The sequence below is a fragment of the Lethenteron reissneri genome, chromosome 50 (genome assembly GCF_015708825.2).
Source record: "Lethenteron reissneri isolate LAM-NWPU_2019-01 chromosome 50, ASM1570882v1, whole genome shotgun sequence".
In the NCBI taxonomy this organism is placed as follows: domain Eukaryota; kingdom Metazoa; phylum Chordata; class Hyperoartia; order Petromyzontiformes; family Petromyzontidae; genus Lethenteron; species Lethenteron reissneri.
The window spans coordinates 4,417,887-4,441,508 of NC_083828.1; the positions used below are offsets into that span (position 1 = coordinate 4,417,887).

The window sequence follows — 23,622 nt, forward strand, 5'->3', positions numbered from 1 at the left end:
GTAGGGTGTTCGGACAGGTGACGAGAATCATCACGCATCGGACCGTGGTGGTTATGCTGCCGTGTGTGTGTGTGGCAGGCAAGAGGGCACTTGCGACAAAAACACAATTGTTGTACTGTACTTCTGCGCCACCACGTGCGTGGCGAATTGCGATCAGACGAGCCGAGCTGTAACCACGTAGAGGATGCCCTTATCCAGCAGTGGATTAAACATTGTTTTTTTAATGGAGGCTGCTGTACATTGATGTATGTTGACTTTTTTTTTTCCCTATATCTGCATTTACCATAAATATGCTAAATTCCTCTTGATATGCACATTTTTTGTCAAGGTGCGTGTAAATGAGTGCGACGTTCCAACGCGATGTGTTCAAGTGCTGGAGGTGGACTAACGAATTCGCGGTCTCCCCAACCCCGCAATTCCTCATCCCTCCTCCACTCGCTATGCCATAAATAATCACGATTTAGGGTCGCAATTCATTATTTTTTTGCAAACCGATGTTTTCGTTGTTGACAGAACGTTGGGCAAGGGGGTGAAACCCAAGGGCGAGTCGGAAGACGCCTCCGCAAAATCCCGACAGATATAGGTCGGTAACAGACTTGCGGAATTTCCGTCTTGCAGACTGCAAGCGTGATTATCACGATGTCCGCTTGAACCACGACATGTTCGGAGCGGAAGGAGGCAGATTTGGTGCAGTCATTTGCACAATGCACGACGACAAACCCAGCGACCCCGGATCAATTACAGGCTCACGGCTAACATCAGTGGCGAGCAATGGCATAGCAGAAACCTCCACGAGATCAACTCAGCCTGAAAATGATTACCTGATGCAGTGTGTGGGCATTAGCAACAGGTGTGGTTTTTGGCCACGCCACCCGCTCGTGTCCTATTCCAGCCTAAATTAGGTGCTCATAAGCATTTGCCATACCACTGCAAATGTGTGTTACAGGGAATGTCGCGTCTGCACACACGGCATACTTTACAAACTGAAACAATTGCAGTTACCACGTTGGTTCAGCACTTTACATCTTTATTTAGAAAATCCTTCAAGTGGTCACGACCTGTTGCGTGATATTTACAAGTGTGCATAGAAATCACAACAGGAGTGGTGTGCGTCTCTTAGACACACGTGGAATGGTTAAGTCCCCAGCAATCAAGACACGATTAGCCATCCCCCCCAAGTTACAAACAGCACATACCAAATCAACAAATGTAGGTACGGATGACACACACCAGAGCACAATGCTAGGCACAGCAGCAATCTACTTACCATGTTTGCACATGCCTGCGGGTGTTCTTATAGACATATACAACACTTGAATAAAATCCACCCGCAGATCTGTATCAGCCATCTGATGTGCGTGTGTGGGAGCGGTAGTGCAGCGATTAGCACGCTGCGCTACAAACCCGGCGACTCGAGTTCGATCATTAATCGCTCACGCCTAACACCAGTGACGATTATCCGAACCGGTCATGGGCTTCCCCTAGGTCGACCCAGCATCAAATGACCTGCTGTGATGTGTCAACATAACCATTGGGGAGATAAAGGCGGCCGGGCGTGGTGTTTGCCACCCACCCCGTCGTGTGCCGTGCCGGCCTTCATAGGTGCTCGCTAACAGCACTTGAAACCAACGGTCTGTTCAGGTTATAGGGGGAATTTCTGTATAAAAACACACGACCCTGGCAACCCAAGTTCTATTCCCAGCCATGCCAACATCGCTGGCGAGTGACACATGAACCGGTCCTTGGTCTCCCCCGAGGTTGACTCCCCGTCTTAAAGGAGTACAGTATTTTTGTGCGGGCGCGAAAGCATCAGCACTGAAAATAATAACACTGGTCAACAACAAAAAAAATATTTTTTTCTGGCCTGGACTTTTGCAGCTGTTTTAGACTAATTTCAGGGTGCCGATTCCAAATCTGATCTCAGATTTGCTCTATCACATCTCATTTTATGCTATCGGCATACCCCATTTTCATTGATTTTACCCGAAATTAACTCCGTCACTTATGATTGGAAAGTTGTTGCGAGTCAGTGACTGCTTTAGTGTTAAAATATGGTGCTGTATTTTTAGCATAGTGTGTTTATAATATCATTTTATGTAGATATCCACATTTAATATTTTTCTTCTGCAGTTTTTATTGAAAATGCAATATTTAATATCTCAAAAACCTGATTTCATAGACAAAAGCTGATGCCAGATTTGGAATCAGCACCCCAAAATTACATTAAAACCATTGGAATACCTTGTGCCAGAAAAAGTGTGTTGACCAGTGTAATAATAGAAGGGCGGCTGAGGCTTTGGCATTGGTCGTGACACACAATCTCTTCGTGCCCAGCACTGAATAAGTGCTCGCTAACGACACTCAACACAACAGCCTGCATGTGGGCGAAGGGGATCTTCAACTGCACGGTGGTCAGTGCTCAACTTACAATCAAAAGGTCGCGTGTTCAAATCCCAGTCTCGGGTTGAATCAGCTCATCAACCCTTGGGTGGTTGATTAAATAGTATACCACTTTGTGGCAAATACGAGAATACTCCACTTTTTAGTGAATGGAATGCTTTCTAAACTGCGCATAGACGCTCAACATCATTGTTCAAAACCTAACAGTGGCTTTCAGTTATACACGTCTTAAGATTTGAATACAAAATGAAAACTGCACTATTTTTTGGATATATTTAGAATTGACCACACATTGCTTTGTTCTCTCACGAGCTTCGTGCGCGTACACACGCGCACACACACAGGCTGTTATCGTGAAATACCGGCGTGGAATTCCACAAACTGGAGCACGGACTACCAACACATGCTGTGGAACAGAGACAGCAATCCAGTGGATTCCAAGCCAGCTTAAAAAAACCAAGGTTATAACATTACAGTATTGCATATGTTGTTAGCTTATATATTATTACTTTTATACACGATATGTTTTCATAGTAATTCGACGACGTTAGAAATGGTAATGAAACAAGAACATAATTAATGTGCACGGGGCAGTAAAACACTATTCAGAATGAGATGTGCGTACAAGAAAAAGTTAAAACGAAACTTTCATCACAGAAATCAGCACAATAGAGCGACGGGCTGCATTGCTATAGATCAATACATCACACCGACCGTGCTGATTAGGAGTGCATTTTTAGGACTAAAGTAAATTCTAGATTTGAAGCTTTCGTGACTGCAAGGATTCATACTCTTAGTTATTTCGGTAAAGTCACGTAGGTAAAAAATGAAATAAAAAATTATAAAATAAATCAATGAAAATCACGACGTTTCGGAGGCAACACAAGTCTCCGTCATCAGGTGGGACCGTCACAGCCAGATTAGCAGCTATTCATTTTTTACCTACGTGACTTTACCGAAGACTAAAAGTAAATGTTAGAAAATGAGTAGGTTGGGAATTGCTCGTGATGGGCAAGGTAAACTTAGCAGAAGTTTGGAATAGAACTTGGAAATTAAGTGATGCAGATGTGATCAGGAATAGGAGGTGCGAGTGGAAGGACAAACTAAACACCAAAAGCAATTATTAAAAAAACCGAGTTTTCAATCCAGAATGAGTTTTCGATCTAGACACGTGGTGCAGGTTGGAGGAGGGACATCGTCACCCAAGACGGGCAATGAAGTGACACCCACGGGGGCTGGTGACCGACAGGGAAGACCTATCGTGGGAAGGTTGCGGTAACGTGATCGTAAGATCCGCCGTGAAAGGATGCACGCGTGCATGTCAACTCCAGCCCTCCGTGGGATCTGGCAGAAGGAAGACTGAGATGAGATTACGTGGCAGGTAATTGGCTACAAAATTACCCCTCTCGACCGTGGCAATAAACAAAATAAACCTGACATTAGTACGTACGCACGCCCCCCATTCTGAAAATGTTTCCAACGACCGCTTTCGTGAACAACGGCGTGCAGTGACAAAAAAAAAATCACCGCTTCCACCGTACAGTAATGCAGTTTGCTTATCTTTGGAAGCAATACCGGGTTTGTATTTGTTAAACGTGTATGGTGTGTTAAAACGAGAGTACGTTCTTTAACTGTACAGTTTTAAAGCCACGCTCATAGCTTATAGTAGTGCAAATAAAAAAAATATAAAGTTAAGGCCAGTAATATTTGTACACACCTTCGTTTCAATCAAAACAAGGGGGGCATTTTTTGGCAAATAGCAGCGGAACATTGAAAAAAAAACACCTGTGAAAAAATAAAACTAAGCTCGCAGTTTGCGTTTACAAAGGAAAGTGCAAATTTAGGTGGAAGTTTATTACCGAAAAGAAACCAACTATAAGACGGTGCTACGTGTGCTACAATCATTCGATAAACCTGAGATAGATCGCAAAAATACGTCGCGTCTATAAATGGGAAGATCACAATGTGCCTGTATTTATAAACCCCCTGTTACACTCCCGTTTATATTTTACAAACTCGTTTCATGCTTTCAAGAAGCGTTCCTCACAATTCTTTATGCTTATTGGAGATTATGCCGCAAGCAATTCTTTCATGTTTGTAGTGAAATTTAATTAAACACGAGCCACCTTTTCATGTGGAAATGTGACTGTGAAGAAATGTTCTTGCTAAGGGAGGTTAAAAGTTGCAAATCATCGTTTTTGCGTTTCACCACCTAACACTGTTACATTACCACCTCCCTGCAGCATTACTTTAGTATCTTCTGCCTATGCGGCTAGACTTTGTTTCCTAAACCGTTATGTCAAAACTCCCATCAATGAAATCAATCACCGTTAAGACACTCTTCATTAGAACCATTTTCTGTTACTATCAATGCAGGTGGATTACAATGTTATTATTGCAACACCACAAAAAAATTCAGTGCAATTATGCCAATGTAAAAAAGAGTAAATGTTTTAAAACATGGCACGACACTTTTTAACACGTAGGCTTTCGCGACCAATATCATCCATAATAACAAAAAAAACCTGTATTATGGATGGAACGACACTGCGCAACCATCTGAAAGTCATGACCAGCAAATGACAACCGACCCAACACTCGTGATGTCACCAGGACTTGCTGGACTGCCATTGGCTGCATAGAGCCAGCCATTAGTTGACTGGCTGGCAATGTCTTGCCATGCATTGTCACCTAGGGATTATTATAATTATTTTTAGGATGCTCTTAAATGGCCATATCAAACCACCGAAACCAGCACCAATGAAATTCCAGAGCTCGAATACAAAAAGCCACCGGTTAAATTTCTCAGCAGTCACATACGAATGCTTGTTACCTTCATTTGGTTGAGATCGCATAGATCTATCGCAAGACTGGCACACGGCGGGGCACCATTTAGAGAGCGGAAAAGTAGCTCTGTATGGTGTTGGGCTAGGAGGAACCCATTAAAGCGTTTCCCAGTGAATTAGTTCCAGAGCGTCCGCTTACAGTGCCGTTCCGATACGACGCGAGCCTCATAAAGCAGCAAAGTGGGTAAAAATTGGGTGATAGAAAAAACTACTCCATGTAACAAAAAAACGTTCGTTCTGCCATCTTTGAGACAACCTCCGCTCACAAATTTCAACAGCCGTGGCGGCTTTACATTGCAGTCTCTGCTACACACGCACCAGGACTTCTGTGAGGTCGCTCAAACATTCAAGGCTCCTGTTCGCAAAACCATTCCGTGGCTTTTAAGGCGAGCCGCACCAGTTTCAAAGGCTCATGGAGCCATCGACAAGAGGAAACACCCGGGGCAAAACAAAAATAACGGCGGACGAGAGGCCTTTTCTGAAAAGCCTTTCTCTCTCGAAGCAGCTTGTTGGCATCTGGGCTGGTGATGGCCATCTCTTGGTTTTATGCTGCTCAAAAAAGGGTCCTCCACAAAGTGTTCTTGAGGTCTTCCTACACCACGGGAAGAACGTCCTCCTGTCTTTATTACAGCGAGGAACCTCACCAGGGATTTTAATTCTTCCAAAATGTATCCGCCCTGAAGAAGTCGCCCCTTTACGTGTTCCTGCGCCAAACTTTGGTGTCGTATCCGAAAGGCTCAAAGAACTGTGCGACGAAGCGAGTCTTTTCGTGCCCATTTCACGCATTTTTTCGTTGCTTGCATGCTTGCATGCAATCCGCACTGCCACTTGTCGAAATAACTTCATCCGCAGAGCAGAAGAGACATTAAAACTACGGCAAGAATTTCAACATCATCAGGCACGGCCAGCGACTGCATTTTATGCGCACGTTTTCACATCGGAGTCGGCCGCCCCCAAAAGGCTTCTTCTGCAGCAGGCGTCCGATAACGAGGCCGTGGCACATTTTTCCGGGGAGGCAAAGAGGTCTCTCCCCCCCGTTTGCGAAAACTCCGGCGGTTGGTTCTCCTGGAAGCGTCGTCCAGCCGGTCGCGAAACAACCACGGGGACCTCCGGCGTACGGTCAACAACACTTCCCCTGTGCTCATCGAGTGGAGTGGCAGGTGTTGATTTTTTTTTCTTCTTCTCAGCGTTGGCTTCCATTCAGTGGTTTTGCCTGTGTGAAGATTTTGTGAAGCCGCTGATGACTGGGTGTGGATCTTCCTGCGGAGACAAACGCAAATGGGGGTATAGTTTTAGAAAGTTTGACACTTAATTAGGTATTTGTGAGTGTTTGTATGTGTACGACTATAAGTCCTTTAGTCAATCAACTCCCGAACGAAGGCTCCGCCTACGACATGCCGGTCGTGGGGGGGGGCAGAGGGTGGTTGATTAACCGTACTTCACCATGCTTGTCAGTGCAGGTTTGTGAAGGAGGGGGGGGCACAGGACAAGTTTAATGTATTGCGCGCCGCTGATGTTAAACCGTGGCCAGAAATCGAGCACCACGCAGCGTTTGTTAGACGTGACATTTAAATTATTTAAATTATTTTGCTGCTATACATTACCACGTGATAAGTCACTTCAATGAGCTATAATTTGTGCCCAGTTTGCATCTGAAAAATAAACTAATAGCTCAATGGGCTTTACCTGGTACGATAAAAATCGTTAAGTTTTATTTGTAAATTATTTTTTTAGAGCGATTTGTTTACCTTTGCTATACTTTTGCACTCCTATCGTGTTTTGTAATGTTTGTTGTTGTAACGTTCTGACCCGCCCCATATCGGACATCTGTGAAAAACAAAGAGCTTTGCAGCTCATCAGATTTCTCCAGTACGAATCCACTTACGAACGAGTTAGGTTCCAGCAGAGGTCGCAAACGGGTTTTGATTCCTTACCCGTACCCGGCCGCACCAGGGTCGCAAATGGGTACCCGTACCCAGCCGTACCCAGCCGGGTACGGGTACCCGTTCCCTACCCGTACCCTACCCGAAATGAGTGACAAACGGTTACTCACCAGTGACTCACGGCCTACCCGTACCCGTACCCGGCCGCACCAGGGTCGCAAATGGCTACCCGTACCCAGCCGGGTACGGGTAGCCGGGTATCGGGTAGGGTACTGGTATAGGGTACCCGATTGCGACCTCTGAGTTCCAGATGTCGATGTGTTTAATGTCAATTCTGACATTAAATACCTTGGAGTATCTTCTTGGTTCTTTCGGTAAAGTCACGTAGAAGGGAAATAATAAAAATAATAAAATAATTCTCACGACGTTTCGGCCACAACGCAAGCAGCCGTCCTTAGGTGAAGAACAGGGCTGTCGGAAGGGGAGGGATTCCACGTAACTATACGCTGCTGAGCATGGTGGTGTTCATTCAGACGCTGTCTTTCCGACAGCCCTGTTCTTCACCCGAGGACGGCTGCTTGCGTTGTGGCCGAAACGTCGTGAGAATAATTTTATTATGTTTCATTTTTATTATTTTATTATTTCCCTTCTACGTGACTTTACCGAAAGAACCAAGAAGATGAATCCCTGCAGTCACGAAAGCTTTAAATCGAAATTTACCTTGGAGTACACGGGCGGAGGGCAGAGGCTGTACTCCTGCAGGAAGGCCTGGGTTCGCGCCGTGGACAGACGATTCCGGCGGGAAGGCCGTCCCGAGGGCCGATGCCCCGCCCCCATCTCAGGGCCCGCCCCGGGCCCCACCACCCGGGCAGGCACCACCCCCTGGCCCTCTGAGGTCGCCGACACCACTTCGTCGTAGCTGGGAGGAGCTGCGAACACGATTGAAAGGAGAGAGACGCACGGGTGAACGCGCCGCTCTCTGCGAGCAATCCGAAAACCGCGTCGCGGTCGTACACGTTCTAAAAAAACAATCGGGAGGTGTTAAGGTTCCGGATTAAAATAAATCGACCGCAAAAACAACGGGCCACGTTCAAATTGAATCCACACGTCTTACGGAATACCCGTCCACACCGTGACATCCACGAGTGGACAATAAAATAGATTCTAGAAATCACGACGTGCGATTGCGGGATCACCGACCAGACCACGAAGTGACGGTGACGTCACCACGATGCCTGTGCCAGGCCAGGTGCACTTTTAGGCCACGTGCAGTGTCGAAGACCATCGACCACACAGTCGCGAACCAACGCGAATTCCCGACAATTCACCGGGACATTCACTCAATTATCTGAAGCTAAGTCAATCATCTAAGGCATCGGAAGCTTTTTCCTGTCAAACCAATCTGGACAGACTTAAAAAGTGAAATTCGTTTAAATACAAATGAGAAGCCAACTAAATCTGGACACACAATATTGAAAAGTAATCAGAGAGCTGTATAGCTCTCTTTCATAAGCGACCTGGCCACAAATGATAGCTCAAAGAGGTGGCTCATCATGTGGACATTTAAAGCAGCTAAATCATTCTTAAGACACACGTTTTTAAATGTGGGTGGGAAATCCACACAACCACGGAGAGACACATGCAAACTCCTAACAAATATACAGCAGGCATCAAGATCGGGGATTGAACCCATGACCTCCTGTATACCAGGTGAGGCAATTAACATCTTGGCCAACCGTGGCACCTACGAGATGAGGAAGACCGAGACGCGAATCCGACGCACAACATTCACACACACATGCACACACGCGCACACACACACGCACACACGCACACGCACACACACACACACGCACACACACGCACCTTCGGGCTCGTCGATCATCGCCGGCGCCACGGCTCCCACGCGCGCCCCGGCATAGCCGAGCGGCGGCACGGTCCCCACGACGACGGGCAGCGTGACCGTGAGCGCGCTGGCGCCGCGTACCTCTGCCCACACGGACAGCGAGTACTCGACGCTCAGCACGGCGCAGTTCTGGATGGAGGGCGACACGGGCGGGATGCGCACGCACGGGTGCGGGAAATCCTTCCTCTGGCGTGCTGGCACCATGCCCAGGCTGTCGCGCAGAGACCCGTGCCACAACAGCCCGTCGTTCGCCGCGTCCAAGTTGTTGTTGCTGTTGTTGTTGCCGCCGTTGTGGTCGGTAGCGGTGGCGATGAGTTGGCGCACCGTCCGCGAGTGGCCTTTTGCGCGGAAGGTCTGGGTTTGATAGAGGGCGGCGTGCGTCTGCGCCGCACGGGGGCAACCATTCTCCACCTCCACGTGGATGTCGATCGTTTCGCCTGTGGCGGAGAGACGGCGAGAGACGGTCAGTCTCCCGCGGCACATCCAAGGGGGTGCCGCTGCTGCTGTCTATTCTGCTGCCGATATCGATTCTGCTGCCCATTAAGCAAAGGTCGCAAACGGGTTTTGATTCCTTACCCGTACCCGTACCCGGCCGCACCAGGGTCACAAACGGGTACCCATACCCGTACTCATCCCAGAGGTCGCAATCAGGTACCCGATACCCGTACCCTACCCGTACCCGGCCGGCCAGGTACGGGTAGAGTACGGGTATTGGGTACCTGATTGCGACCTCTGGGATGAAGCCATGTTGCAGGCGCGGGTGGGTTGATTCTAGGAACTTGAATTGTGAGAAGAGACAAGACGTTGGGAAATGAGTGACAAACGGTTACTCACCAGTGACTCACGGTCTACCCGTACCCGGCCGCACCAGGATCGCAAACGGGTACCCGTACCCGGCCGGGTACGGGTAGCCGGGTATCGGGTAGGGTACGGGTATCGGCTACCCGGTTGCGACCTCTGCCATTAAGGTCGTGCAAGCAGAGTCTACGGGATGGTGGCCTAGTGCATCTTAAAATACCACGCAAGCCGGATAATAAATAAGTAACTGAACGAATCAATATAACCGGATTATGTTAATTTAAAACTACCAAATATCTCGTTCCTTTCCGCACCCCCCCCCACTCCCTACCATCCGATCAAGAGTGACCACGAGGCTAAATGAACGGAGGCCCCATCATCTGGAACTCTCTTCCCACCATCCGTGCTGTTGTTGACTCCGTCCCTGTTCAAACTTAAGGCTCAAGAAATTCCCTTTTTTACGCCCGTCTATGACCGTCCCTTTCTCTCTAAAGCAAACACGGCCACGGTTTTTCTCCGTACGGCCGAACTTCGAGGTCCCATTTCAACATTATATATAGAACCATCGTATTGTATTGCAAGGCGGATTCAATCGCCACTATCTGCCAAATACTGACAAGTGGCTCTTGTAGGGCACCGTCTGCCAGCGAGCAGCCTCTGCCTCGGCCAATCACAAGCCGCGCCTCTCACCGGGACAGAAGCCTTTGCGGTTGATCCTGGCGGCAATGGAGACGGAGCCAGACATGCAGAACCAGCACTTGACCGTCTCTTCTTTACTCTCGCGAACAGGCGACTACGGAGACACAGCGGAGAAGGTCCAGGGTTAAAAAGGTATAGACAACTCTACAGGCATGCTACATTTCAATTACACTTTAGATGGTCCAAGCAAGTTGCTGACAAATGTGCTTTTGAAGAAATGGGAACTGCAGAACAGGCAAATATTTTTGCGATGGAAAAAATATGAAAATGCGTTTTGTTTGTTTGTTGCGCAGCGATTGGCGAGTGGGCCGAGATCATCAAGTCACTACGCTTGAGTATAATTGGTTTATATCACGGGCAGATGAAACACGGAATCGAACCCAGGGGTTTGCGGTGGCAAGCTCGGGGTGTCTCTGACCACAGTATCACTGCAGCTGTTAGCTACCCGGCCACCCCAGAAGAATTTCTTACTCAAGCAATGTTTAACTGCCAACATCAGCGGGAAGCTCACTTTCACCGCAATACCTAATTACCCTGCGTTGTTTTCAGAACACCGTGGAGGGCTCAATCGGTGTTGGGGTTATTTTTTTATGGAAACTTCAAGACGAAAATACTCTCTGGAGGTAGCGTGTAAACATGAAGCCCCACTACTCCCACGAGACTTGGCGAGTGGAAAATGTTTCGCGACGCGGGAAGTCGAAAAGCCTCTCGCGTTGCCGTTCCATTATGTTTCTGGTGGTGGGAATCGCTTGGGTTGCAGGCACGGCGGTTTTATCAGAGCGAGCGATAACATTTTGCGTGCAGCTTTATTTTTTTTTCTTTACTTAAAACAAGATTAAAATACAATTGGAAATAAAACACCAATCCAATGAATGTTTTGGTCGTAATGTTTTAGGAATTATTAGTTGTACAGTAACACAGTTTGGTTTAGACTTTGACTTAAATTAATCTGTGTGGTAGTATGGTTAAGAGCGCTCGATAATCATTAGCTCGTAAGTTCAAATCCTGGTTACAGGTCACGCGTGTACATCACGGTCGCCATACATCACGATCATCACTCCTCTGGAGTTGACAAACCGAGTTTTACTTTACTGGAAGTCAACAGTGATTGTTCTATACTTAAAGTGGCTACTTTTATGGGAATGTACAATTCCTACCATTTGCAAAGGACAAGAAAAACAGATAATAAGGGGAGATGATGCGAATTATTATTTCAAGACATTTTGTGGCGCATCGATTTAAATGAATTTTTAGGCTCGCAACAAAGCATCGGACCACACGTATGATAATTTATCATTTGTATTCATATATGTAAAAGGTTAACTTAATCCCTGCAGGAACTCCAAGTGCTACATTCACCACAACTTAAAGAAAAATAACTAAACTCAATTATTGAATAAAAATCCTGGGCCCCAATCATAACGATTAATTGAATCGTTAGACAATGGGCACGCACAGACGGAGGGGATTTCTGCGACATGTCAACACGTGTTACAGATACAGACTCGCACACACGCACGTAAATAGAACGGCTAAGACTTTTACTGCGCTCTCGACTAAGTATTATTTAATTTTCGTACGAAAACTTGGCACGAAGACCACAGTGATTTTTGGGTCAAAGTTCTCAGTCTCGTTTTGGCCGATGCCTCTCGTTCCTTTGCAATTTTTCCAGCTGCGATTCCAGTTGGACTCGCACAAAAGCCGGCGGGCGCTTTCTAGAATTCGAACTCTGAACGCAGAACAGATAGAATTTGTAAACACAAGAGACGATAACATCTGTGCCGTACTCGTGGGGTTGTCTGGCCCCATGACCTTTAGATCCCGACCCCCCCCCCGCCTCATCAGAATGTAACCATGGGACAAAGGCAACGATCGCCCACATTTAGCATTGCAGAACAAGTGTGGTTAGCGAGCGCCTATTAAGGCCAGAAAGACATTACTGGGTTATATGTTTAACCACGCATGTATGTATGTTGAACATCTTTTGCACTGTACGTAGCCAACCGTACTAATCGGGTGTGTGGGGGAAGGACCACAAACTAAACACAACAAGCAGTTCTTAAGAAATTAGTTTTCAATCTAGAGGATTTCCAAGTGCATAGGTCCAGTGGCTTCCTAACACTGGAAAGGAATAGCATTCGAGATATATTCTTGGTTCTTTCGGTAAAGTCACGTAGAAGGGAAATAATAAAATAATATAAGTATAAAACAATAAAAAGCATTCGAGACAGTTGCAGAGATCGACTCGGTCCACCATTATCATCCCTCCAGAGTCAATAACAGTGATTTTTCCCTTTGGGAGGGACTGGTCCCGCCATAGAAATGTGGAGTTTCCATCACCGACTCAGCACCGCCAATAGAGAGTAGACACTTTGATACAACGAATTATGCGACTGACCCCTGCGACCTAGGTTCGATTTCTGACCACGTATGTTGAACTTCGCACCGTACGTGGCCAACCATGGCAATCGAAGGTGTGGTCCTCCTTTAGGTCGACGCAGCCTAATACGAATGCCTGCCGTGGCTGTGTGTCTACAGCGATAACGGGGAGACAAAAGCGGTCGGGCTTGCATATGGTTGGACAGGGTCAGGAGAGTACGAGGTTGAGGTCTGACCGAAGAGCAGTCAATTGTGGATTTTAAAAAATCATTGACAACCCTTTGTCAATGAATTGCTGACCAAAGTCCTCTCAACATCATGTCGGTGGTTGTGGCGGTTGCTTGACCACTTCCCCCTCGCTGGTCACAGCACGTTGGCAAAGGGGATATTCAGGACCGGTTCAGATATCCCTCGGTGCGCCAGGCACTGCGCTCCACCACGAATATTTTATCCCGGAGCATTGAATGGAGAGAACCGAGTGAGAGAGAGATGTCAGGCCATGTAGACAGAGTGCGAGAGACATGCAATGCCGATAAGGTAGAGGAACGTGGGTGTTGGACGGTACAGACAGAGTTCAAGTGGCAGACTCAGAATAAACAGGGAGAAGGGCGTTGTTGCCACCAAGGGTGAAACTAAATTATTTTATTTTACCAGGTAAGGCCCACTGAGCTCTTTAGCTCTTTTTCAGAAGAGACCTGGACACAGATAATAGTTAAATGAAGTGGCTTATCAGATGAAAACTGTAAACAAGCCAAAGACTCTAAATGCATGTTTCTAAAATATGGAGCCAAAAAACCGGTTGACCCAGACAAAAATCCACGTAACCACGGGGAGAGACAGGCAAACGCCAAATATACCGGCATCGTCAGGGTCGGGATCAAACCCACAACCTCCTGCATACCAGGCGAGGTAGTAAACATCTCTCCACCGTGGCACCCCTTTTTGGCGAGAAAACGCCACCCCCCCCCCCCCTTTGGCGATTTCTGAGACTCCCTTGAATCCGAGAGCCCCACTTAGACCACTTCCCCTCCCCACCTCTCCCGGGAGAGGAAAGTCGTCAAGACACAGAGTTAGAGGTTGAGCACAGGGTAGAGAGAAGCCGGACTGACTGAGGAGAGTGCACGTGGAGACTGTGCGAGGCCCCTCACTCACCAGCAGCGCGACCGTGTTCACGTCCACGTTCTCCAGCACTGTGAACTCCATTCGGGTCTTCTGCACGGGCAACCACGGACGTTGCAGCTTCGACTCGACCCAGTAGCGCACGCTGCCATACTTCCCCTCAAAGGATGTGGGCAGGGGCCTGGGGGCGGACAAGGCGAAAGTCCGGTACCGTTAGCTTTAGCGTGCGGGCGAGAGATCGTAGTGGAGGGCAGGACAAATCGACGAAGCGCACAGAGTTAAGATCATCTTCTTGGTTCTTTCGGTAAAGTCACGTAGAAGGGAAATAATAAAATACAAAAAAATAAAACATAATAAAACATTTTTTATTTTTATTTTATTATTTCCCTTCTACGTGACTTTACCGAAAGAACCAAGAAGATGAATCCCTGCAGTCACGAAAGCTTTAAATCGAAATTTAGAGTTAAGATCACTTCGCTTTATCGTTATCAGCATCGGAACCTTTAGTTATGGGTCCCCCACCATGTGAATGTGGAATTTTCACCACTACAAAGCTGCCCAATAAACGAGCCACCAATGCTCACTTGTTTCGGGAGACGGTTTAACTTAATGTTACATTGGTTATAGTAGATAAATGACATTATTGATTGTTATTATTGCTAATATTAGCCATGAGGGTCTGTATTGCGCGTGACGTCACTCCACGTCGACCAGCCCCCCTAATTAATAATCATGAACAGATGGGGTCCTCCACATGGACCCCTCCCCCCTCATTCATAATCATTTTGACCCTTCTTTATGGGAAGTAAAGCTAATAAAGCAATCAACGCAGCAACTAATATAACGAGGCAAACAAGGCTGTGTGCGTGTCCCGCGCGTGACGTCACTCCACATGAGCCCCCCATCCTCATTAATATTCATGAGCTGAACAATTTTTCTATTGAATATTTCAGATTTACTGCAATATACGCCCGTCCTTGGACGGGCAAACAAGCTAGTTATTCATAAACAGCATTGACGCCTGATCTGGGGAAGGCATGAAGACAATGAAAACTCGGCTGTCATGGAAAGTAAATACCAATAAACTGAAAACGTTAATTTGCTCACAACTCACGAGTACAAAGTGCATTGTATTTTTTGCCAAAAGTGGCCATTAAAGCAAGTATCCCACTTTGTCAGAAATCAACAGTAGTTTTTTTATTCTCTTTTGGAGCCGAGTACCGGACTCAAGCTTTCTCCTTCGATTGATGGGAAATGCCATCACGACGGTTTTGACTCTCACTCACGGTGCAAACTCACTCGAGCGGAAGCAGGAACGAGAAGGGAAAATAGTGTTTTCCAATCGGCAGCACCGTGATATCCTCCACGCCGTCTCTTTCGCAACCTGCTGCCACCATCAGATACAACAACAAGCCGCACCGTCAACTCGCGCTGCAAGGGAAATCCCGCAAAGCTAGACAACCTCACAGTCAACATTTCAAATCATTAAGTACGTTCAACTTCTTTCGCACCGTACGTAGCTAATCGGAGGTGCGGGGGAAGGACAAACTAAACACAAAAAGCAGTTAGAAAGAAATTAGTTTTCAATCTACATTTCAAAGTGCATAGCCCGAGTGCCTTCCTGATATTGGAAGGAAGAGCGTTCCAGACAGCCACAGAAGCACACCTGAAAGCGCACGATGCCGTGACCGTCTTTATTCGATATTTTATCTAGAATCTGCTGCTGCTGCTGCTGCTGCTGCAAGGATGACCGGAGTTCGCGTGATGGTTTATGCTCTTTGACGAGATCAGCAAGGTACTGTGGTACATCTGTGGCAAGCGCTTGTGTGTGTAACGAGTGAACACACATGCAGCCCTCTTTTCCCACTCACTGCTGAGCGAGTGCCTCCTCAAGTCGTTACGTATCGTGGCAGTTGTTTAGACCGCGCTTAAACCACGCCTTCCTTACCAGCCACATTCTACTCTTCCAAGCCATTCCAAGTGTTGCTTCGCCCATTTCAGACAAAAAATTATTCCCAGCATAAAACGTATGTTTTTTCGTAGCAAATGCAATGATCCATTATTGTTTTCTGGGTTAGGCCTTGTAGTGGTTTTATTGATAATGGCCTAGCACCATCCACATGTGCCCGGGTCCCCAAAAGCCAGAAGTTCCTCCGACGGAAGTTGATTTGTCAAAGTCCAGCTTAATGATCGTACAGTAACAGTGGTTCGTCTCGTCAATCAAAAATCCACGCGAGTCCACGCAACAGACCTTAGCACGGTTGGCTACATACGGTACGAAAGTAGTTCAACATACATACAGATCTTCTCACGACATAAACACTCCGAGCCCAAAAGGAGGGATTTGTGAGCCAAAGAACATTTGCACGTCAGCTTTTTTGAAGGTTTTTTTTTGTGAATTTATGGGAACACGACACCAGGTTTTCAGTATCAGCAGCTTTATGCTGTGTCCTGGCAGAGCATGTTCCAAAATTAGTTTTTATTAAATTAGTAAATATCTAATTTATCATGCAAATCCTGAGTCTCAAAGCTCCTTAAAGGAAGGTCCCTGTACAGTATCTTGGATGTTTGACCCTTTCCTTTTTTGTCAAAGTACTGCACAGATTACACTATGGGAACCTCATTTGCCAGTAAAAATATGATAATTGGTTCTTTACCCTTCTATCTGGCAACAAAACTGACACCTTTTTACAAGGAGTCATGTTTGCATAGACCGCAATACCTGCAGTCATAATACAAACAAAATAACATAACTCTGATAATGTGCACTGTCCTTGAAGTTGATTGGTCCACACCCGAGACAGCTTTCCGTGCGCCTTTTGGCGTCATCTGGTCCAACCCATATGAGACTAGGCTCTAAGGAAAGCTGTCTCGGGTGTGGACCAATCAACTTCAAGGACAGTGCACATTATCAGAGTTATGTTATTTTGTTTGTATTATGACTGCAGGTATTGCGGTCTATGCAAACATGACTCCTTGTAAAAAGGTGTCAGTTTTGTTGCCAGATAGAAGGGTAAAGAACCAATTATCATACTGCACAGATCTTAAGTCAGCATCAGATGAGGATGGGTCAGTTTAAAAATACTGTCCTGACAACATAAACAGACAAAGATCCCCACGTATAGCCTCAACAGACTGTTGGGGCAAGTGCTATTAACGAGCAACTATGAATGCCAGCACTGTGGCACACGAGGGGGTGGATGGCCAGCACCACGCCCGACCGCCTTTGTCTCCCCAGTGACGATGTTTACACACCGCACCAGGTACTCATGTGAGGCTGAATCGACCTATAGGAGGCAGAGGACCGGTTCAGATAATCGTCACTGGTGTTGGCCGTGTGCGGGAATCGAACTCGGGTCGTCAGGTTTGTAGCGCAGCGTAGCACTAACCGCTACACTAACCGCTTCGCTGACAACATAACTGCATAATCTAAATAAGTCACCTACAAACACCAAACAGGGGGGCAACGATGCAGAATTGAAACTCACCTACAAGATTCTGTGTTTATAAAGGACAGTGCGTTGTCTAGCAGGGCAATAAAATGTTAGAATTTTTGGCAGACGCACTGCCATGACCTTTACTTGCACGGGAAGGGAATTTTTTTTCCCCTCCTAAGTGAGTCAAGCACTGTGAGAAAAAAAACACATAAACCACACAAAAACACAGTACACTCTGCAAATCCACATTGCAGAGGAATACAGGAGAATAAATGTTCTGTAAACGATTGCACCGTTAGCTTCTATAAACTGGATTTGAGATTGCAGGTTGAGAATGCATTTGCATGTTTGGAATTTTAAAAAAGAGCCTCCTACAGTGCAGTCAGTGAGTGCATGCTAACCCTTGCACCGCCACTATCTTTCTGCATAGCATCGCAGTCAAGAAAGATTTATCATCTAACTTGCTTCCTTAAAAGTTTAGTTTCTGAACCAGTCAAAGTTTCCCTCTTCACCAAATGCTACTGGATAATATTGATGCCTAAAGAGCAATCAGGTTGATAGAATTCCATGTTATTTACACTTTTGTCCATTAAACATACATTTTTGCAGTTTATTTAGTCATGAACACTTCCAAATTAAGTAATGCTATTAAACTTAATTATACTACCACAGCAGTACAGACCATCTTATGAGGTGTATGGGCCAGAAACATGCTAATCCAAGCTTACTTTCTGAAGTGAGATCATAAAAACAATACGATTTATTTATATATATTTTTTTAAAGACCGATTTGGCACGCTCAAAAACGCTAACCGGTTTTTTTAACGATATAAAAGGGATCCATTTGCGCGGGAGGCAGTCCAAATTGAAAACTCAAACAAATAACGTCGGTGGGGGCATCTCGAAGCTTGAGATGTATTTATATTTAAAACCACGAACAAGCTGACAAAACAATACGCAGATAAGTTCATGATTTGCAGCAATCCATGGCAGCATGTCATGCTCCTCGTGCCAAGCGTCAAACTGGTTTGAGCCGGCTGTATATTTTGAAAGCTAATCTTTTTAAACAATTGCCAAGAAGTCTGTTGTAAAATAGGCAGAAAAAAAATCAGTCCGTGTAAACAGGGTAGTTAATGAAATAGAGTTGGTAAATTAATAACTTCAAGTCGTGAGGACTTGCGTTACACAAGTGTATAGATGCATTTAATTAACTACATGTACGCTCATCATCGTTAGCCCTCCAGGGTAGATAAAATACATTCCCGTGCGTAGGCAGTCAGAAATGATTGTTTTTATAAGCATCTAACGATGCACCGATTCTCGAAGAATAAAAATCGAAGCTTACACTCACGATGCATGCATATGTAAGCATACGTGTGATAACCAATTAATTTACAACGCATGCAAGTTAAAATTACACGCGAATAAGACAAACGAGAATACACACAAGATGAAACAATTGTGACAAGATTCTTGAATCACATCGTGACCACCCTTGAATTGTACCAATTAACTAAGCCGCTGGGTGGAGGAGGAGGGGGTGAAATCTTCAGATTATCATCCACGATCTACTGCTGGATGAATGCCTCGGGCAAGCCAGCACCATCAATCAGATCCACGTGAAGCTCAGCTCCTTGTCTCTACAGTCGGCGTCTTCGTTATCATTATCAGTCTCCACCATCTGCAAGCATCACCCCCCTTTCCAGCGAAGCGTCCTGCCTAAAGGCCAACTTCCTTTCCATAGCAATGCGTCTGTAACTCGGGGTTTGTTTTCCGAATACATGCTGCTCTAAACAGTCGCATTGCACGAATAACCTGCGTCATAGACACGACTAAAGCAACATACGGAAACCGCTGTTGTGAGCAGAGTCAGACGTTGATATATCGGTGGTGGGAGCAATCATGTTGGCATATTGAGAGCTTTGCCCACTGTCACAGGAATTCCACACAGGCTCAGTAACACCACTGGGCATGTGTTCCTATTTGCTATCTCTCGAAAGCATGCAGCTTCTGCAGCTCTGAGCGGGAATCGAACTGGGGTCGCCGGGTTTCATAGCGCAACGCGCGGACCGCGCTACCCCACCACACTAATCACAACAACAACACCCACCACCACCACTCGCCAGCAAGCGGCGGTGGTGGTGGTGGCATCACCACGACCGCCTGTACCACCAGGCCAGGTTGCCCCTCACTTTTGGAGTTCCACGGGGTCAGACTCCCAGGACCAAGATAACCCACGGGGGGAGTGGGGGGGGGTAGACGTACTGACCACCAGCACCAAGTCATCCCACCAACCTCACCACATCCCACCAACCTCACCACATCCCACCAACCTCACCACATCCCACCAACCTCACCACATCCCACCAACATCACCAACATCACCACATCCCACCAACATCCCACAAGCCCCCCACACACCCCCACAACCACCACCACCCAGCCCAGACCAATTCACCCCCAATCAGCTGGCACCCCTGCCCGTACAGAGTAGACGTACCAACCACCACCACCACCAAATCACCCCACCAACATCACCACATCCCACCAACATCACCACATCCCACCAACATCCCACCAACATCACCACATCTCACCAACATCACCAACATCCCACCAACATCACCCCACCAACATCCCACCAACATCACCACATCTCACCAACATCAACACATCTCACCAACATCATCACATCTCACCAACATCACCAACATCCCACCAACATGAACCACATCCCACCACCAACCTCAACACATCTCACCAACATCACCACATCTCACCAACATCACCACATCCCACAAAGCCTCACACTCTCTCCCCACACACCCCCACAACCACCACCAACCACCCACCCACCCAGCCCAACTCACCCCTAATCAGCTGGCACCCCTGCCCGTACAGAGTGGACGTACCAACCACCACCACCACCAAATTACCCCACCAAAATCACCCCACCAAAATCACCCCACCAAAATCGCCCCACCAAAATCGCCCCACCAACATCGCCCCACCAAAATGACCCCACCAAAATGACCCCACCAAAATGACCCCACCAAAATGACCCCACAAAAATGACCCCACAAAAATGACCCCACAAAAATGACCCCACCAAAATCGCCCCACCAAAATCGCCCCACCAAAATCACCCCACCAAAATCGCCCCACCAAAATCACCCCACCAAAATCACCCCACCAAAATCACCCCACCAACATCCCACAAGCCCCCCACAACCACACCAACCACCCAGCCCAACTCACCCCCAATCAGCTGGCACCCCTGCACGTACAGCTCCCGCTCCTCGCCGTAGGTGTGTGCGTGCGCAGTGCTCGACCCTCCGCCGGCGCTCCGCGTCTCGCTCCATCTCGCCCGCGCTCGTCCGCGGGCAGACGCCGAGAGGCGGCGGACACGAACCGGGGCACCCGTCACGACCACACGGACACGGCCACGGATTTCGTGGCCCGCACGCACCGCGTGGGGCCCTTCGTGAGGCCCCCTGGACCCACGGACACCGGCCGGTGACTCGGAGTCGTCGAGAAGAACGCGGACGCGAATGCGCCCGGGTAGTCCCAGCACCATGGTGGCGAGTCGGTGGAGAATTGATGGATGATGAATGAAATGTGACGGATGAATTTTCGTGGGAAATCTGCCAGCTAATACCACGGTTCGTGGTATGGTCCGTGACCTGTCGTGTTAAACGCGATGGTCGCTGTCGTTTAGAGCGAGGTCGTTCATGACATTCGCCAAAATTGGGATTGGGTGGAGATCTTCGTCCAAATCATCATCATCCTGCTGCTGCTACTGGTAAAATCTCAGAGCGCAACGTTCACGGATAACTCGAGAGGATAACTCGGGATAACTGTGGATGATAACTTGCTCTGGATGATAACCCTGGATGGTAACTGTGGATGATAACTCGGGATGATAACCCTGGATGATAGCTCGAGATGATAACTGTGGATAACTGTGGATGATAACTAACTCTGGATGATAACTGTGGATGATAACTCGGGATGATAACCCTGGATGATAGCTCGAGATGATAACTGTGGATAACTGTGGATGATAACTAACTCTGGATGATAACTGTGGATGATAACTCGGGATGATAACCCTGGATGATAGCTCGAGATGATAACTGTGGATAACTGTGGATGATAACTAACTCTGGATGATAACTGTGGATGATAACTGTGGATGATAACTAACTCTGGATGATAACTGTGGATGATAACTTTGGATGATAACTCGAGATGATAACTGGATTAAGCGCGATAAAAAATTACAGCTATGCTACGAGCTGTACAGTGCTTTAGGCTAATAGTTAATAATAGTTAATGATAGTTATTAATAGTTATTAATAGTTAATGACGACTAAAAACGATGACGGTTCGACTCCCAATTAACAGCGAATCAAAGCAAGTTTCAAATATCAAAAGCGACCTGCGAATACGTTTTTATGTGACGAGACACACTTTTATCTCATCATCATCGTCATTATTATCAATAACGATACTAACGCTAAGTTCGACTGTTATTAAAAACGTACAAAAACTGTATTTGGTGTTTTTAAAGCTCCGTTTTAAATAACTAATCTCGCGCCTCGCCCTTTAAAAACAAAACCCCAAACAGTCGTCAAACTTAATTAACTTCCCAGCGAACGTAGCAATGTAAGCGCTAATTGCTCGGACTTTTAATTGTATAAAAATTTAATTTACATTTCGCGTTGATGTTAACAATGAGGCGGTGGGTGGGGGGGCGGTGGAGGAGGTTACGCGTTCTTGAGGTGAAATTAAAACGTAAAAAAAAAATTAAAATAAGCGACTAACAAAATTATAAACAAATAAGGGGAGGAGGTTGAAATTAAAAGCCGCACGTTGAATCGCGGATCTTAGAACTAAAGAAGAAGACCGCCGCCGCCGATGATGATGATGAGAAGCTGCGTGGTTGATGCTCGCTTTAGACTCTTTTATAAAGGAGCGGCGAGCTCGTAAACACGCTCACTGCGCATGCGCGAGGAGTGGGGGGTGCGGGGGGGGGGAACTCGAGGGTGGGGGCTGGGGGGGGTGTGGGGGCGATCGTTGTTCAACTCACGAATGGGTTTGAGTGGTGGACTTTGTGGTATTGTCACTCACTGGTGGACAATGTTGGATTGTGACTCATTGGTGGACAATGTGGGATTGTTACTCATTGGTGGACAATGTGGGATTGTCACTCACTGGTGGACATTGTGGGATTGTCACTCACTGGTGGACAATGTGGGATTGTTACTCATTGGTGGACAATGTGGGATTGTCACTCATTGGTGGACAATGTGGGATTGTGACTCATTGGTGGACATTGTGGGATTGTCACTGGTGGACAATGTGGGATTGTTACTCATTGGTGGACATTGTGGGATTGTTACTCATTGGTGGACAATGTGGGATTGTGACTGGTGGACAATGTGGGATTGTTACTCATTGGTGGACAATGTGGGATTGTTACTCATTGGTGGACATTGTGGGATTGTGACTCACTGGTGGACAATGTGGGATTGTCACTGGTGGACAATGTGGGATTGTGACTCATTGGTGGACAATGTGGGATTGTCACTCATTGGTGGACAATGTGGGATTGTGACTGGTGGACAATGTGGGATTGTTACTCATTGGTGGACAATGTGGGATTGCTACTCATTGGTGGACAATGTGGGATTGTCACTGGTGGACAATGTGGGATTGTTACTCATTGGTGGACATTGTGGGATTGTCACTCATTGGTGGACAATGTGGGATTGTTACTCATTGGTGGACATTGTGGGATTGTGACTCACTGGTGGACAATGTGGGATTGTCACTGGTGGACAATGTGGGATTGTGACTCATTTGTGGACATTGTGGGATTGTCACTCATTGGTGGACAATGTGGGATTATAACTGGTGGACATTGTGGGATTGTGACTCACTGGTGGACATTGTGGGATTGTCACTCACTGGTGGACAATGTGGGATTGTCACTCACTGGTGGACAATGTGGGATTGTCACTCACTGGTGGACATTGTGGGATTGTGACTCACTGGTGGACAATGTGGGATTGTCACTCACTGGTGGACATTTTGGGAGTGTGACTCACTGGTGGACAATGTGGGATTGTCACTCATTGGTGGACATTTTG

At 46.9% G+C, this 23,622-nt stretch overlaps 1 protein-coding gene across 2 annotated transcripts; it reads right to left on the bottom strand.

Annotated features, from left to right (window-relative positions):
- Window positions 1-1,006: 1,006 nt before the first annotated feature.
- Window positions 1,007-22,434, bottom strand: LOC133355242 (arrestin domain-containing protein 2-like). 2 transcript variants are annotated; one of them, XM_061572620.1, is made up of 7 exons: window positions 20,726-22,434; window positions 15,330-15,414; window positions 14,064-14,211; window positions 10,524-10,626; window positions 8,996-9,472; window positions 7,850-8,058; window positions 1,007-6,506 (listed from the first exon to the last, which is right to left on the bottom strand). In XM_061572620.1, exons 1-7 carry the CDS (start codon window positions 21,042-21,044, stop codon window positions 6,447-6,449), a joined length of 1,401 nt encoding a protein of 466 aa, XP_061428604.1. In that variant the 5' UTR covers window positions 21,045-22,434; the 3' UTR covers window positions 1,007-6,446. The 2 variants fall into 2 exon arrangements, with proteins under 2 accessions (XP_061428604.1, XP_061428603.1); XM_061572619.1 differs by having other exon boundaries at window positions 15,330-15,417.
- Window positions 22,435-23,622: the final 1,188 nt, after the last annotated feature.

Excerpts from the sequence above, each read along its gene's own strand:
- LOC133355242 (XM_061572619.1), bottom strand. The coding sequence starts at position 21,044 with ATGGTGCTGGGACTACCCGGGCGCATTCGCGTCCGCGTTCTTCTCGAC. Across the intron at positions 15,418-20,725 it reads GGGGTGCCAGCTGATTGGGG|CAGGTTGCGAAAGAGACGGC; the intron begins GTGAGTTGGGCT and ends TGATGGTGGCAG. Across the intron at positions 9,473-10,523 it reads CCGCAAAGGCTTCTGTCCCG|GCGAAACGATCGACATCCAC; the intron begins GTGAGAGGCGCG and ends TCTCCGCCACAG.